Source organism: Apteryx rowi, unplaced genomic scaffold (assembly GCF_003343035.1).
Source record: "Apteryx rowi isolate R43461 unplaced genomic scaffold, aptRow1 scaffold_61, whole genome shotgun sequence".
NCBI classification, from domain to species: domain Eukaryota; kingdom Metazoa; phylum Chordata; class Aves; order Apterygiformes; family Apterygidae; genus Apteryx; species Apteryx rowi.
The window spans coordinates 333,524-352,497 of record NW_020450883.1 but is presented as its reverse complement, the minus strand read 5'-3'; the positions used below and the strand labels follow the sequence as shown (position 1 = coordinate 352,497).

The 18,974-nt window shown below is 35.4% G+C and overlaps 1 protein-coding gene across 6 annotated transcripts in view; it reads right to left on the bottom strand.

Moving 5' to 3' along the window:
- RIC1 (RIC1 homolog, RAB6A GEF complex partner 1) overlaps nucleotides 1-18,933 on the bottom strand; it is a 51,220-nt gene extending 32,287 nt beyond the window's left edge. For 2 of the 6 annotated variants that reach the window (XM_026083562.1, XM_026083563.1), the window contains exons 1-3: nucleotides 18,618-18,933; nucleotides 7,426-7,533; nucleotides 3,443-3,519 (exon numbers count right to left, since the gene is read on the bottom strand). In XM_026083562.1, the coding sequence (XP_025939347.1) occupies nucleotides 3,443-3,519; nucleotides 7,426-7,533; nucleotides 18,618-18,758 (326 nt within the window). In that variant the 5' untranslated portion in view covers nucleotides 18,759-18,933. Of the gene's footprint in view, nucleotides 1-3,442; nucleotides 3,534-7,425; nucleotides 7,534-18,617 lie in introns of those variants that run through there. The other 4 variants (XM_026083558.1, XM_026083559.1, XM_026083561.1 and 1 more) reach the window with 3 other exon arrangements.
- Nucleotides 18,934-18,974: the final 41 nt, after the last annotated feature.

The following is an 18,974-nucleotide window of genomic DNA, read 5'->3' as shown; positions in this document are numbered from 1 at the left end:
TATATTTCTTCATATTTTAATTTTGCTTTTTTTGTTTTGTTTTTAATATGGTGGTAAAAATAGACTGAATTATTTGAAGCAGGACTATGTGTTTGTGTTCACTTAAGGAAAAGTATCCCAGAATGCGGGCTAGTGGCCAACAGTGAAACTGTTCCAAGTCAGCTCTGAACTGGAACAAAGTTTCTAAGAGCTGGAAAAAAATGCAGAGTATTCTGGCTCAATTTGAAAGCCAATTATTTCTTTTTTTCCCCTGATTTTATTCTAACAAATTAAGCAGGATAGGTTGGGTTTTTCACTGGGCACTCGCTCCAAGAATGGACTAGCAATTCCTAGCCTAATTTCAACAAAGACAAAAATACTTCCTTCAATAGACAATTTCAATTCATAACATTCCTAAAATATTACAATTTGACAAAAAAAAGTTATCAAGTGACTCCAGGAGACATCCCAAAAGCTTCCTTTCTTCTTTGGAAAAATACTCCAAGTTAATGGCAGAATACTGTTCTTATGATACAAGCGTTCACTTTACCACATTATTCTTATCTTACATTTTACGTGCATAATGCTGAACAGTTCCTTAACACTTACCGTATCTACTTTAGCACATTTGAAACTGATTAAGCCTCAAAAGGCATAAAATACTTACATACATTTAAAAAAATTCTCCCATTCAGCCATCTTGAAGTATTTCATACAGCCTCAGCTTCATAAGAGCTATGTCCTCAGATATTGATAAAACAAACTGAAAAGGTTTTGTGGGCACCAGCAGCAAGTTCTGTTAATCTTCATGCCCAGCACTTCCATTAAAACAGTGAATTTCAGAATATAAAGATCATTACAATAGGTTGCTGTGAGGGGGGGGAAGTCATGCCTAATGAGCATTTTTTGAACAGGAAAGCAATTTTCCTAGTCTCCAATTCTACCTTTTTCTACACAAATAAGGGGGAAGGGAAAGGGGCCTGTTTAGTTTCGCCATCAGATCAGCAGCCTGATTTGACTCAAGGCACAGCTGCATAGTCACTATTGCCAACATACAGCAAGAGGCCACGAACACGCTGCTACAGTGGGAGAACACAGTAATACAACTCCTTTCAAGCACAATGTTAAACTGAGTATGAGGCCACACACTGATTTTCAGTGGTCTCAAAGTTAAGCAAATTCTTTCAATATTGTTCAGTCCACTAGAAATAAAATCCAAGTACTTCAGTGAAATAATCTCCCTCTTTGGAAAATAAACACATCCCAGAAGAAAGTTCAAGTTTCAGATCTGGGATTTGGGGGGTTTTGTTTGCTTTTGCTTTAATATTTGATCCTTAAAGGAAAAACTATAAAGCTGAATTAATGAAACTGTCTGCAGACAGAGCCTTGCACCATTAGAAAAGTTTATCCAATCATAATAGCTTGTAGAATAATTCGAGGTTAATCACAATTAATTTATAAACAAATCCTCTTAGGTTTGTATTTTTCTTGTGATCTAATATAAGTCAAATAGTAGTAATTCTGTGCAAGTTTGCAAACTTGAGGGCTAAATATAGGCCAACAAGTAATCCCAAAAAGTTCAGTGAGATCATTTATCTTCTTAAAGTTAAGCATATGCATTAGTCTTAGGAGATTGTAAGCAACCTATCATAAACACTCTAGTGACAAACACCTTCTCTTATACACCCACAGATTTAGCATTAATATCCTTTAGGGCTATATATTTATATCTTAAAATCCTCACCCTTCAACATAAAGCCTAGCTAACAGAAAGACATCTTTCATAAAATATAAGCCTGTAGCTTGACAACACAAATCAATCAATATTTTCTACAAATTTGGACCAATTAGTCATGGCTTGATAAAAGAGTTTATTTTTAAAGCCTCCTACATGCAGACTGAAGCAAACTTTCCAACAAGTTGGCCAGTTTTAACCCTTATTGCAATTTTATACATATTTCCATATATTTTCAGATTTTACAAATAAAAGAACAATTAAAAATACATTCTTAATAGAACGAGAGCAGCATACCATCAATTCCTGTTTAGTTTTGTATATTACGTACAGCTGAAGATAAACTATCCTGTTATTCACTTCAGCAGGTTTTTAGCAGGTTAGGCTTTTCTGCTCCCTCTTTCTCTCTCTCTTTTTTTTTTTAAAGGCAGTAAGTTAGATGTAAAAAGTCAGTTTGAAAAATGCTGTTTGGGTCTCACAAGAGGTAAGTCATTGATACTCTTGTATTATGCTTTCCAATTAATTAATTAAATTCCACTTAATTCCAGAGTTTTGAGGGCTATCCCACTCACTCCATCCACTCCATTTTAGTTTGTTTTATGAATACTAAAAAAATGCTTAAAATTAAATTGACTAGCATTATCACAATAATGCAAGTATATAATTTAGCTTCTGGTTTATAGGACAAAAAATTTACTTAACATGAAGTCTCATGTATTTCAGACAAAAATTTCAAAAAATATTTGAATACAATTTTGAACGGCTAACACTCGAAAAACTGTATCCCTAGAACAAGAGCTCAGATATGAATCCTTTCTTAACTGCCCAGTGAAATTCTTGCTGGCCTCTTGGTATTATGCTTTCTTTTTCAGAATTTGCCTGAAACAAGCCACATCATGGTTTCAAATGCCAAGTTTCAGATACATTTTAAAAAGCAGTTTCTAGCCAATAAGAAATAATAGTGTTTTACTACTGCCCTAGACAAATTTGATTCAAACAATGACTACAGATCCTGCCTAAACATAGACACACACACATGTATAAACATACCCCTTAAGGTTTTAATTTCTCTCCTAAACATTTTATAATTTTGCCAAATTCTATTAAAAGCCAATCAGAAATACCTTCAATGCACAGTCACATTTAAAAAAATAAGAAATATTCTCTGGTTCACAATAAGGGAAATAAGATGGTCATGTCAACATAACATACTACAGTTAAAATACCTGTACTTTTTACTAAAGGTATTTCATATTCTTCCAAAAATATTTAGAATTTCTTCCCAACTTGTTTTAAAAGTCTCTAAACTACCAAAAAGCTGGGGTGAGGAGAGGAATCTACAAAAAGGATTTCACCCTATCAATTCTTAAGAAACATGGTTTGTTCAACTGAGTTACTCAAAAGCAACTATTAAAGCCTGTTAGATTACATGAATTAAATAGATTGCCTTAAATCAGTTATAAATCAGGCTATTATAACCCTGCTATTGAGAGTTTTTGCTGCTGACAAAAGGGAGTTAAGGAATCTTACCAGTGCACAGCACACCAATTAGACTCAAGTTGTCCTCTGAACTGACTTTAACTCAGAAGAATGATACTTCATATATCCATCAAGTCTTAAAAGCTACTTTAAAAGAACAAGTCTTTTCTAATCATAAAATCCACTTAAGACTTGGCTAGTCATACTCTACTATATTGTAGGGAAGCAAAGAGAAATTTAAATACTTACTTGGGATACATAGGCTCATAAAGATACTTGTCCCTTGCTGATGGAATTTCAAAAAATAAGATGTATCCATTTGCAGTCTGAAACAGAAACACTGATAAATATATATCTATCTGCGTATATAAAATTTATACAGACTCTTGTGATTTCTATACAAGTCTCAAATTCACTGCAGACAAACATACACTCATATCAGTTTCGGATATATTAAAAACCTGTCCCTTAAAATTCATTGTTGATAAAATTCATACTACTCTTTAAAATCCACTATACAGATTACTCAGTAGGGAGAAAGCAGGGAAAACAGTTAGATGTATGCCCCCAGAAGGGATTTCATTCTGATTTACATTGATTTAAATACATAAAAATAGACAGCTACCTCAGCTAGTCAAAAACGTAGGTACCTAATTCCCACTAAAAGAAAGAGTTAATACAAAAGGCATCTAATAGAATATATCAGGCATTCAGAGCAAATTCAAACACTGACAGGTACTATAGAGTGCATAGGAGCTAGGCACTGACTCTCACTGTTAGTCATCCAGATAGGCTTTAAAAAATCCTAAAGTCACCCGGTATCATCAGGTACCACAATACCTTTAAAAACCTGTCTGTGTCTGGAAAATTTTTCATAATTCAAGCCCAATTCATATTCTGTTACTCTGGAAGAATGACTTCAAATTATAACACTAATTGGAAAACAAATACAAATCATTTAGTTATCAGATGTTCCAGTCAGGACTAGAAGCTGACCCAGCATTTGTGTAAATACAGGAGCCAGGTGACCAACAAGGTTAGCTGTCCAAAATTAGGAAGTATTATTTTTTTAAAAGCATAAGCTTGTCCTTCAGATAAATTGGCAAATGCATTCCAGTTCAACAGTGTTTCTGTCCAGTCATTTTAATAGGGGCTGGGCATGCACTCAAAGCACTATGAAGACAAGCACCAGTGAAATGAATGGTTTCAAGTTGCTTTGTAGGGTTGGTTTCCCTTTCTTCCAATAAAGGGAAGGGAAACACTCTTGTTGGGTTATTTTAGCAGTTTGGAGGGGGGCATTTTTTTTCCACTCAAACATTTTGCTTTAAAATGAAAGAAATTTAGTGTTTCGGCTTCAAACAAGGTTCAGGCATGTACTTAAGAAAACACAATTCCCCTTCAAAGCAAGTATCTTTCTTGTGCAAGAATAAGATAGGTACCATAGGGTTGATCTTGAGACAGACTGAAAATAAGTGGAAGCTTTTCCCTATGCAGTAAAATAATGTTCAGGTATTACGTAATAAAGAAACATACTCATTTCTAACACCTTTACAGGTATTTTCCATTACATCATTAAATATTTAAATTAAATATTTAAATATTTAACCCGTAAGTTATCTTATACTGGAAGGAGAAGTAAAACAATACTGTGAAGTATCTTTATACTGATATTAAGATACAAAAGGCCTTCCTGAACTCTATCCAAAGTAGCAGTTGCTATTGTCACAGGTTCATTTCTGAGCAGAGCCTCAAATTCCATGAATAGTCATTTGAATTGTAAAAGCATTCTACCATACACTTGCTGTAAACTGATCATATTCATTCAGTTAGGTTTCTACATCGCTTTAGAAATGTATGTCTTACAAAGAAATTCACTAAAGTTACCATCACTGTCATCTGTTCCCTGATCATTCTCATCTCAGACTGTCATCAAGATGGCATCTTCTTACAGATCAAAGTATAACCATCAATTGCCTCAGAACAAATTTCACTATATAGTTTCTCATATGCTATGATGTTTAATAATGCTCCAATTTAGCTAAGGGAATGTATGCAGAAGAGTAGACTATTAGAAGACTGCAGCAGGGCAAGGACTCAGATCTCTTATATACTTTTCTACACTGAAGCACCTCAATCCAGTTCACAAGTTCACAGATCCAAGTCACAAAAAAGGGAAAACATGTTTATTCTCTAGGAAAAAAACTTCACTATATCTTTTATTTGGGGATAAAAGCATCACCTAGGACCATCTTCCTCACTAAACCCCCAAAGCTGCCTTTCTCTCTGTAACAAAAATACCAGTATTGTAAAATCTGGTCCTTTGGTAGGACTCAGTATCTAATTCAAACTAAATTTGAGACATATTCCAAAAGTTTATTAAAAAAATCTTGCAAAAACTAAAGAAAGGTGCTGTTCAAGCAAACATAACATGTTTGAATACATAATTACACATAGGAGATGCTAGATAAGCATGAGAAACATGAAGAATACTAGTAACCTCATGAAATTCAGTTCTTTGACAACTGCTTGACCATTCTGAATTTTAGTTTGTGAAACTTAAGTTTACAAACTCAGAGTTTAAGATATGGACATTTAGATTACATCATCTGCCATAAAGAACACTAAGCTAAATAACACTAAGCTAACTAAAGCTAGTCTGACTCTCAGCTGAAACATAAGGTCACTTGAGCAAATGGATCCTAACATCACAGAGATAACATAATATACAAATTAATTCAATACAACAAACAATCTCTTCTGAACTACTTTAGACAATTTACTTGTGATTATATGCCACGTTATAAAACAGAATTCTCTGGTTATTTGTGATAAGACTTACAATAGTCTCCTTTTTGCCTTTGCTGGTAAGTATCAGCATTTATCTTCTGAAGATATAATCTGACATTAACAGGATTGGTTTCATCAGATCCTTTTAGGTGTTTTAAACATTATAAACCAACTACTCAGTGAAGTCTATTTCAGGATTACACACAAGAAAACTGGAGCACAGGAAGTTTAGTTGATTTACATAGAGTCATGAAGACAATGATAGAGATAGGAACTCTTCCATAAATCATCTGAGGTATTTTCAACTAAAATAACAATGTCTGTGTGGTTAAAAGGCACCATACAAGGCACTACAGGCATCATTTCAAGTACAAAAGATTGTTTATATTAGGAGATGAAGTCACTGTACCAACAAATACAGCAGTTATTATCCAATTTGTAATTCCACATAGCCAACCTTTGATGAGGAATTTTAATGATTTCATTCTTCTCTTCTGCACCTTCTCACAAGAAAACCTTACATATAACAGCCTTGATTTAAAAAGCTATACCTAAGCTATATCTTTAAAAGGAATATACCCAAGTTAAATAAATCAAGATTAATCTTGAACATACCAACAGTCACCAAGGGCATCATTCCACATTCTGACTCCTTTGCTGTGGGAATCTTGCTCTGCCGATTTACTTTTCAAATGCTGATGCTAAAATTGTTCACTTCGCTGCTGTTAAGTGCAGCACTAGCCATTGACCATCAACCCCAAAATTTTTTTCTCATATGTAAAACAAGATTTCATCTACTCCTTTCAGACCCTTAACAGAAGTAAGGGTCTATGTATCACCTATGACACTGACCACGACCTTTGCTTCTATGTTCTCAGGGCCTCACTGTTTTTTTTTTTTGTTTGTTTTGCTTTTAAAAATCAACACTACATACCACTCTCACACCTTAATAAAGCCGAAGTTTCATCCTCTTTAGATTCACCTTTTTGGAAGACCTGTAAACCCTTACAATTTGTCAGACTAAATATGCTTATGTTACCTAATTCCACCTCAACTATTTCTTTCATTCACATGCCTTGTCTTTAAATTCCCTACAGAAAGGATTGTACGTATTCTTCAGGACCAGGTTTCTAAAGTAATGAGACGGCTGGGTCAACCCAAGCCAGCGCATCTGAACATTGTTTTAAAACAAAGAACTGCAATTCTTCGGGGAAAAATTAAAGCTTTCTTAAGCAATTTTCATTTAGTCATCCTAAAAAAAATGGGTACTATTATATATGTGCATGAGATATGTATCAATTATACATACATATACACATATGTGTATATACATATACACATATGCGTATATACAGCCTGTAGGTCTCTGCATGGAAACTTGTAACACAAAATTTTCTTTACAATAGTTTAATCACAGTATAAATAATAAAAAAAATCCTACTTACTGAAACAGCTATCATGGTGCTGTCAGGCCGCCATTCTGCTTGTTTATAAGGTCCAAACTGAGAAGCTGATTTTGAATGTTCCTTGTAGCTTACAATTAATACACTGGGCTGGAGAAAAGACAACAACAATGATATGTTATGTCTAGAAGGAAAGGGATTTTTGTTATCTTGTGATACAAGTCTAAGCAATCACACTTCTTCAATAACAACACTTTTCCATTAAAAAACACAGTTTCAAGAAATTATTAGTGTATACTTGACAATGGATTACACACAATGCTTTTAAAGAGAGATTATGCAGCATACCTGTGGCACTGTCAGTCCTAATCTCACTCTTAAACTCAAGACAGAGAAATAAAATACTTCATTCTTTCAGTAAGGAGTCATCACAGAGTGTACAAGTAGTTTTAAGTTAGAAACAGGGTGACTGAAACTTGAGATGAAGAAAAGGCATTTCAAACAGGCTTTTATAATAAAAAATAGTGTCAAATCAAGCAGGATGAAATATTCTACACTGAGGATTTGGTATATTCTATTTACTTGTTCCTACTAAATGTATGGGCCATCACAGAAAGTGAAAAATCAGGAAATCTACTTTGTATCTCCAAAAAAAAAAAAAAAAAAAAAGATTGCCAGAAATTATTCAGCAAAGCCACATATATGGTTTGATGAAAAGACTTTGCATATGATCTTACGAGATGCCCTCACTAGCACCTTTCCTTCTGGGAAAGGATGACAGCTTTTGGGTCACAAAGCCCAGACAGTGCTATCGTAACCACCAAGTTGTTTATTCCCTTTTGTGAAGGTAGTTGAGAGATGCAATAGAGAAACCCTAACAGAACGCTACCCTTCACTGCTCCAGGAACATCCTTCTAATTTCCTTCCTAAGTATATTTGAGACTAGTTTGTACTCACTTGCTCTTGAACCTGTAACAACTTTCAGCTTAGATATGTATCCTCACCTCTGCCACCCTCTATCCTTTTGCAGGATGGGAAAGAGGGAAGAAACATGTATACCAGTTAGATGACAACCGTATCTCCTCAGGATTCAACAAAATTAAACAAGTCAAGCTCTAATAAAGTCAAGCATTTTACATCTAAAGCTATGTATCGTGAAAAGTCATCTAAGATGTATAACAGTGCTAAGACGTGTACAACTGCACTCCTTCTGTAAACAGGAGGATATATTGGCATAGTTTTCATTACTTGTCCCAAGTGAAACAAGCTGTTAAATGCCTATTTTTAGCAAAAGGAGGGCCCAATTAGTACATTACTTTTTTCTAGTTAGTTTTAGATAATTAGCTCACAGCCAGTACAGAAACAACAGGTATTTAGGTTCTATTACATAGAATTTTCCTTAAATCTTTACATTTGTTTCTGTTGTAAAAAACAACTTCCCACATCGGCTTCATGAACTCCATATGGCTTTTCCTATTCACGCTTCTTCATGCAGCAATTGAAAATTATAACACAAATCTAGTTAGGCATAACTGAAACATGCTTACTCTCTTTCTCAAATAAGTCAAAACATTGACCCTCCTTTCTGCAATGCTTAAAATCAGCTTTCAGTTAAGATTTAATGGTAGAGTAACAGCTTTTGAAGAAACTGGTGATTCCAGAAACATAGGAATTGATCTATCAAATAAAACCAGAGTTGTTAAGAAGACATATAGAGAGATTCATTTATAGAACAAAAATAAACATCTCCAGTTTTTAAGGAAGAAATAACTGAAGACTTTCTGTGCAACTAATATGTAACTCTCTCCCTCAAATTGTGACTTAAAGTTAGCAATAGCTTACCAAAATAGAAGAAAAGTAGATCTGGCATTTCACAATCTGCTGCAGAGAAAATCTAGCATTTTGATATAACAATTTGGCCTCCAAGTAAGGCATATAAGGTCAGGCATAACAGAAGCTGACACTCATTTATGAGTAGAACAGGGGGATGGATGCTCACAGAATAATAAAAATGCAAAAAAGAGAAAAAGGGAAAGAATCTTATAAAGTATGTAATGATGTCATCCCCCAAAAGTAAACAAGGTCTCCAGTGCTCTAGTTAATAATATTGAAAAGAGAAATAGGATACAACTTCTTGTTCCCATGAATACACTAGATTTCCTTCCCTTTTTTACTACCATTCAACTACTTCTCCTTCCTTTCTCACAAGAGCCCTTTCCACAGTGCTCTCACTCCCAATCTTTATGCTTCTTCTCAACAACGCCTTTCTAGTATAAAATATATCTTTTTTATTGATGTCAGATTATGACAACATTCACAGGAGATGGCTGAGTGCAAATATATTCTGGATGACCAAGGCTGAAACAGAAGAACTGCATTATTTATAAAACAGTAGCTGGCTAGCTTCATATGTAAAGACACCTAATTCAACAACCTATGTTAAAATTCATTTTCATTTTGTTATTAGTTGCTGTAAGGCTGTACAGTAAGAATTCTTTTGGATTTTCAGCCAAGAAATACTTGAAGATGCAGCTCTGTTGCCATAGCTCTGCATCAACATTAGAACAAGCATTGTCATATTCATTTGGAATTTTGTAATTATTTAACTTAACTTTACCTGATGGGATACATCATCTTTCCCAATTACTTTAAGCAGTAACCACAAGCAACACGGACAGCCTCAAAACGAACTGAACTCTATCAAGTAGTTTTCATGAAGAGATTTATCAAGATATTCAAACCCTACATCTGAATTCTTTCAGCAAAGTAGAAGTTGTATCACCATTTCAGAAGTGATATTACCATTTCAGTAGAAGTGATATTACCATTTCCAAACACAAGCATTCTACCCACGCTTGATTCATGTGCACATTGAATAGACGTTTAAATCCTAAACTAAGACGTGAATGTTGCTCTGAACAGGCAGTCTTTAAATAGCAGGAGTAGCCAAATAGAAGTAAATGCCTGATTTAACTGAGATGTTTAAAGGGCTTAAAAGAAAATGATATATTAATAAATTTCAAGGTACAGAGAGAGAGGTAAAGTCACTGTTTCTGTCTGGGAGAACGTACAATTGGGAAAAACTGAGTTTTCCTTAACTTGGATTCTGTGGTTTGACTGCTGCAGGTTAATGGCAAACTGTGCACATAGTAGATTTAATAAATAAGTTAAACAGGTCTGGAAATAAAATGGAAAACTACTGGACACATTTTGAGAAGTAGACACCTAACAGCATCTACACCTTCAGACATTAAAAGTAAGAGAGCAAGTAAAAATGAAAGAACCCCAAAAAAATTTCAGTTCACCTGAATCCAGAAAAAGAAAGTGCAAGAGAGGAACACTGCCATTTATGGCCACCCCAAAAATGAGTAATGAACCCCGTCAGCTATTCAAGAGGAGTGGTTATTTGGGTGATAGCAACAATGGCTGTCAAAACTAATTTTTTTTTTCCTGTTAGATATATTCTCTGCCTTGACCGACTGTAGCTTGGACTTTCAAAGCCAGAAGGTTCACCTTAAGTCACTCAATTACAGTAATAGTAAATGTTTGAAATTTGGGATCATACTGAGATGAATTACTATTATTTTAACTAGTGAGATTTTTACACATATATGTGGGTATAAATTATATTAGGTATAACTATAATATTTTATTAATGTATAATATTATATAATATATAATATTGTGTTATAATTGTACATAAAATGTATATTTATACACACACATATATATACATATATTCAGCTTGCTAGTGAAAATGGTAGAACTGATTTTTTAAACTTGATAACCTACACAAATAAAGTTAAGAAAATTAATACAGAGCAAAAATAGGAAGTAACAGTCTCTCTCCGGTCTTTAGATGTTCCTGTAAGGCAACAGCATTCATTTTTTATACAATACAAAGAAGTAGTTTTATACTAAATATGAGTAGTAAAACCATAACATTCTTAGAATTTATGCAAGGATATGTCAAGCAGCTGATACATCAAGTCATGCTCAAATTCTTAAGTACGTACTGCAAAAAAGTTACACATATACTTAAAATACCAAATGAGTTGCACAGAATCCAATTATTTCCCCAAAGAACATCCAGAAGTCTGAATGCTTTGCCTAGCTATATGTAGACACCATGTTCTGACCTGAGCTATATGTTTTTTTCCACGTTCTTCTTCATTTTAAATAAGAAACCAAAATTACTTGAATTTCCAATGCAAGTAAATTGCACCAGCCTTAATACTTCTTTTTCTTTCTTAAAAGATTCTCATCCTTAATGCCACCAATTCACTACAACTAATTTACTTTCCAAAGAGTTTTTTGCATTTAATTATGGCTGTCAAACACTGAACATCTGGAAGACTAGCAGTCTTTTCCCAGCTGTTATCTCCAGGAAGAAGATTCTTAATATAGTACATTGGCTGAAAGTACACAACAGTATTAGCAGCTGACAATATGGTATTACAAAGGGTTTTTTTTAATGGAACATCAATACAGGAACTTGCAGGGCCATAGATATCTGTCAAAATCCTGATATTCTCATCCCTTAACAATTCACTATTTTAGGCATCAACACTTAACCTCATCCAGAACCAGAAGGCAGTTTGTTTCAAAAAAAACCAAATGCAATGACTTTCTGTTCAGCTTTATATGACAAATGCTTCAACACAAAACCAAACACTCACTGCCCTGATGAGCTTACAATCTAAGTGTCAAAGACAAGGCATGGAGAAACCAGAACAAAAAGGTCATCACAAACAAGATTGGTGACACTGCACTTTATTTTAGTTATCATTAGGTGGTCTGTGCTAAACTTTTAAGGCTGAAGCTTTGTAGGTTTATACAGTAAAAGACTGGAAAGTTTGGATGAAGGAAACTAAGAAAAGCATGCATGCATAAGGAAGAGAAAAATTTATTACTAAGGATCAGGGGGAAAAAAAAAAAAGGTAGGTAAACACAGACGACAAAAGTCATTTTGCCAGTAAGACAGACATAGTATGGAGGTAAAAATTCCTAAAACTAGGGTTTAAGAATGTTATTCCTTGAATTCAGTCTAAAAACCAGCAAATAGTTTAGTATCAACAGAGCAGTTGTTCAACAAACACTACAGACGCAGCATACGAAAAATGTCAGGACAGACCATGTTTCATGTAAACTACTGTGAAAGAGTTCAAAAAATTCAGTGTATCAGAATCATCTAGTACATGGGAATCACAGTCTCTCCCAGCTGAAATTTTTCAGTTAACCTACTGTTCAAAAATGTTGCAAATAAGACAGGAAACATACTGCAGAGCTTTGCTGCCCCTCAGTCTCACAAATTACCAGCAATGAGATTATACAAGTGCTTAAATTTGAAATAAACAGAATTCTATGTGATAGAGAGTAGAATCTCTAACCATAAACAAATTGGCAAATAACTTTATGTGCAACAGATTGGACTGTTAAAATTCACAACTGAGAATCCTTTTCTCTTAATGCAATTAATGTCTTTCAAGGGTCATTTATTTGGTATTCGCACAGGAGAAACTGAAAAAACTTTTAAGGCCCACCAAATATTAACATGACAACTTTACATTTCACATGATGATCCCATCAGTCTAATGGGTATTTCTCTTATTTCCTTAACTATGTAACTACAAGTATATAATTACAATAGAAGAAACAGCAAAATTGCTACTGCTTTTTGAAGTATTATCTATTTAATAACTGATTATTAAGATTTAACACAAACAACAGAGGCAATGACAAAGGTAAAGCTCAAGTAGGAAATTAAGATTATAATTATCTGTAGGTCACTGGGTCACATCAGGCCCAGAGTCTTTGTGTAGCTCATATAAAAAGAAAGTCTTCTCAGATCAACATCTGTTGGGTATCAGTAAGAAATTCCTCATTATCATCTCAGGGGTTAAACAACTAAGGAAAAAACACAGTGATAGGAGGTAAGACATGGTAACTTGCATTGATGCTACCTGCATCACACTGAATGCACATGAAAAGAGAGTTATGAGACTTGTCTGTATACAAACTAGCTCAGCATACAGAATAAATACAAATTATTCTGTAGTCTGGGATTCTGACACACATGCTTTCCCATAAAGTTAAAGTTCATTTGTCTGGCCTGATTCAATATCAGATTGTCAAAAAAAACCAGGAAAGCTTAAAAACAATGGCTAGATATAAATCATAAGCTGGTAAACACTTAGGTTATTAAGAAATTTTCCTCAAAATAAGTGGTTGGGCCAAGCTACTCTGAGCTCCAGAGAGCTTACAAAACTGGATTTGACCAGCAGAGTCATACCAGATACTCTAACAACCTCCAGGAGCTTTCGTTAAATATTCAAGGACAATACATATTCCTGACACCGCCACAGTCTGTTAAGATTAAAGAAAGGAAATGCTGAACTATATTTATATATACAACTGCATCATCAGACACTATTCTTGTTCCACCTACTTTAGTCTTCAAGATCTCCAGGGGAACTCCACTGATTTATCACACCACCTTCCTCAGCTACATACATCTTCCCTCAGCTTACCAAATCCTGTGGGTAATTATCTAGAACTCCCTAAAATATCTTAAGCTCACGTTTCATGAAATAACCAAACCAATTTAATGGCATTAAAAGTTACTGCTGTCAAAGGAGTAATTGCTTTCAGTTAGCCAACTACAACGCTCCTCTGATCCCCTGATGAGTACAGTCTCCTACCCTGGCAGGAAAAAAGCAAACAGTTTTCTATCTGTTTAGCACGCTGAACAACCATGGAATCAAGATAAAAGCCAACACTAGTCCACAAGAGTCACAAAAGTATAGCTGGGAGCAAGAAAGACGACAACACTTCAGACTGCACAGCTGCCTCAGGAAACCTCACCTTAAGATCCCTAGTCCATCTAGTAAACATTATTACTTCATTTTAACATTTCAGAAAATTTCTCTCGTGAATTGAAATTTCTCATTTCAAAAATCCAAGTACCTAACAGAAGCAGATTAAAAATATTTACAAGCTCTCTATAGCTGTCTATGACAGGTTTCATTAGCTCTTAATGTCAAGGAAGCTTCCGAGGTATTTAAATGAAAATTTCTCCTAAAACACTGCAAAAGAAACACTTTAAAAATATCAGAAAACAGCAAGGAAGACTGAAACACAGTGTAACCTTTCTTTCAAGAAAGCTAATAACTTAGTTCAGTTGGTCCACAAGGGCACCACATCCTCAACTATCTGTACAGAAGATATTACAGGACATCTCAATCATCAGATTTCAAATCCTTACACAGCTTGAACTGCTCTATAGGGAGTTACATAAAGAAAATTATGACTTCAACTTGTAAACTAGTGAGTTTCGAAAAGCTCAGTTACATTTGGTTTTAGCTACTCAACCACCACTGCATATTTTCTGGTTCCTCAAACACTATTTTAAAAGTGTTTCTCCCTTGTTTTATGTGACTGTCAAACTGGGAAAGTGGCAAAACAGAGAACATCACACAAAGGAAGTATGCCCTGTCTCCTACTTGTTACAGTCTTAAACATCTGTTGATTCTGTTCATCCTTCCAAGACATTTCACTTAAGATTTTAGATTTTAGATGATAAGACTCTCTGAAATTTGCCTTAGGAGACCATTCTTAGTCTCTCTCAGGAAACAGCTATCTATGCAGCAAAATCGGCATGTCATCTTACTCAATAAGACAGTGAAAAACATCAGCATTATTTTAGTTCATTTATACTACGTACAGAAAGCAGGCAAAGTGAGCAAAAGTTCCAATACCAGAAACAAGCCAACAAACATCAATAAATCAGGCTTCTCAACCTGTCACATTAATGAAATACTATTAAAGATCATTTTCCCACTGAATCTGTAATATATGAGTTCTATTTTATAATATCAAAGAACCTCAAATACCACCATTTATCACATCCTACTGTTAGGCTGTAATTCCTCCTCGTTCTTCTGTCAGAAGCAGGTCCATTTTAAGACATTTTTATTTCTTTTGACCCAAGTTATGCCAATTTAACTGCTTGCATTGTTACTTTATGAAACAGATCTGTGAAGCAACCCAGTTTGGGGGGAAAAAAAAAAAAAGGAAAGTTTTCCTCTTTAAAAAAAAGATCATTTTACAAATTCAGTTTAGAGCACAGCCATGCAAAAAATAAGCTGGCATAACAAACAGCAGTATCTGTAAAAGCATAACGGAGGTAAGTAGGCAAAAACCCCTCAAATTGGATATATCACTGACAATGCACAAAAACAGAACTGCAGCCTCAGAAAGAAACTTCAAAATTAAACTTGGAGGATTTTTTAGAATAACAACACTCTGTCAAAGAAGCCATCTTCAGTTTCGCGACAATATCATTAGAAACCACAAAGCAGATTTTTTTTTCCCCCAAGACCAACTTATACAGCAAGATAAGCAATCTACTTTGTTATATCCAGGGGTTTTGCAATCATTTCCTTATAGAAGCAAATGAGAAGTCTAGGTTGCATCAAAGAAGGCTAAAACCCATGGAGAGGTAAAAATAAGGTTAAGCTTTCTTTCAGCAAGTGAAAGCCAACAAACATATTTTAAAAACAGCAGATAACCACTGACTATGTCTCATGCAATAAAATGGCATCTTTGTACAACTGCAACTTCTTGGGAAGGGGGGGAAGGGCAGGAAATACATTGCTTGTTTAGCCAATTTTCAGCAACATTCTGATTTCCAAGTTAACTGTAGGAGTTCAAGGCTTCTTTGGTAACCAAAGATTACAACCATTAAGTTGTCCTCCCTTTCCAAATTTCAGTACTCTAACAATAGAAACATTTAAGAATCAAGATCCCACAACAGATTAGAACTATTTAATTATAAAACTGTAAGAAATAAGATCTTAAAGATTGGCCGTACAGGCGAGTATTGTGTTCCACATTCCTAATTTTCAAAATACAAAAAAAATACTGCCTTGATTTTACCTACTATTGTTTCATTACAGTAATAAGAATCACCAACAATCTTCGTATACACATCCAATCTCTCCCTACAAAATAACATGTAAAATAGTCTATGCATTTTTGCCTCAAAAACATTAACCGAGTTCCACCTGTTTTTACCCACATCATTTACCCGCTTCTAATCTTTAATTTTCCAAACTGAAAAAGCAATTCACACTTTAAGATAAATTTTCCTAATACTAGTTCTTAAGCACACAGTAGATTTAAAAGAGCTTTAGACATTACCATTTTACATGAAAAATACACGATAATAAATGTAAGTTTGCAAGCCTGAAAATATTTCAATGGCCCCTGTGCTTGAAATAGGTAATACGAAACTCAGAATCTCACCAGACTCCTCATCTCATTCTGACGTGGAACTTTTCATATATAGTTCAGATAGTAATAAGCCTTAACAACGACATTAGCCCGAAGGCTTTTTTACTTCAGGAAATTGAATTAAACCCGACTAGAATTTAGTTTTGCTCCAAAGAAGATACTTCTGACAACCAGAAACTTATTACAGAATGCAAAAATGTTAGTTTCTTTCACAAAAATCCAACACATGATTTTAAGCTCTATCTTCAATAAAAGAATGACTTTTTTTTTCTTCTATATAGATACAAATAACAAAGGAGTCTCTTAGAAAAGACGATCTTAACCTTTGTCTTGCCTGGTTTTGCTAAGGCTGACTGTCTGCAGAGGGCAAGAGACTGTAACATACTTTTTAGTTTAAGGTCAACTACTGATCAGACCTGGCAAAGTCAGTATTTTACTCCAAAGCACCCATTACAAACTGGAATTAAAATATAGTAAAAAAGTTTTAAATGGTCTGTAAGTTTGCTCAGACTTCTGCATCAAGTGAATATTCTGCTTAGGCTTTGCCTCTAGCCAATTATACAACAGTTAAAATTTGAAAACAAGCCCAAACCTGAAAGTTAACGTATCTAATCCTCAGTGATGGACCATAAAAGAAACTGCATTCTAGACAACACATCTTGAGAAGTATTCTATAAGTCTGTCCTCTTTTACATATTTACCTTTAATTAGGCTCTGTTGGCTGACTACAGCTATAATTTAACTGGCAAAAGCTAGAAGAGTATGTCTACACTATGTATCATGAATCTAAGAGACCAAAGGCCACATGATGATGTTCACACAGCATAGCAACTGGACTAATGGGCCTTAATTAGATATTTGTACAGGTTAAAAAACAGCAACAGCACCCCACCCAGAAACTAATGAACAGCCACGCTGAGCGCAGCACAACACAACAAGGTAAGGTGATGAAATCTCAATATAACTTAAGACAAGATTTTATGGCTCTGACTGTCACTTGATACCTTTGAATATCAACTTTCTAAAATTAGACTGATTAGATTAGATTTTTGGTTTTTGCCTGTAATCTGAGATGAATTCTATAAATTAGATGGGGACAGAGATATTTATACACAGATGTAGGGTCTAATTTAGGTAGTACTTAAAAAGATCCGTCATCAAAATCTAAAGCCAATATCACAGCTGCTCCATAAGACCGTGTCTAAACAAACTGACAAATGACACTTTTTGTTACCAAACTAACTCAAAGGGAGAAGGTTAAATTTCCATTTCAAGCAAGGTATTTAATGTTACATGCATACTCTTGAACTCAGTGCTGCTAGAGCAGCAACTTCCATGCAAAAGCCTGACAAATTCAATTTTATTCCATGCTGATTCTAATGTTCAGGGCTGCAGAACATTTAAATGGGCATCATAACAAGACAAGTTTATGAATTTCTGTGTTATATAATTACTCTTGAATAAAGCCTGAATCAAGCCTGAATCTTGAAAGTAATAGCAAACATAAGCAGTTAAGTTTGGGGAAGACTCCTTAGATTCCCAATTTTGGGTGCAAAAAACATGGGTCACATGACCATGAAATACATGAAGCACATTTACAAAACGGGGGTTAGTACAAACACCCTTTGCAATAGACTAGCGTGCTATTTAAAGTCAAACTAAAAAAAAGGTTGCTTAGAAGTCTCATTTTCAGTAATAACAGGTGGTAACTCCGAGTAGGCTGCTTTTACATGTTTGCTGATAGCAACATACTCTCAAGGAACTGTCTCGGCTTAAAAGGTCTGGCTCGCAAGAGAGACTCACAAATACTGAAGCACTTTGTCAGATTTAGCCCCAGCTTTCACAACGCTTTCTGAAAGAGGAACGAACGTACATTTTACAGACGAGAGGGTTTTTCGGCTGGCGGGCGAGGGTTTGAGGGCTAACAGGAGGATACTCACTCTGCAGTACCAGATGCTCAGCTGAGATGGGGACAATACCGCGAAGAAGGCTCTCTGGGGATCCGTCTGGATGTGCAGAGGTTGCTCCGGGGACTCCAGAGGACACGCGAGCCTCTTGGGCCAGCCGCTGAGGAAATACATGGCTGCGGCTCTCCCCGCGGGGCGCGGGCTCTCAGCGGGCCGGGCAGGAGCAACAGGGCCGCCGCTTCCCCGCTCCCGGGCCGCCGGACGAAGGGCTCTGACCGCCGGCCCGCAGCCGGCCGAGCATAATCACGCGCAGAGCGGCGGGACCCTGCGCTCGGCGCCGCCGCCCTGCGCCACGCTGGGGAGGGGGGCGGCCGCGGCCTCTTCACCGGG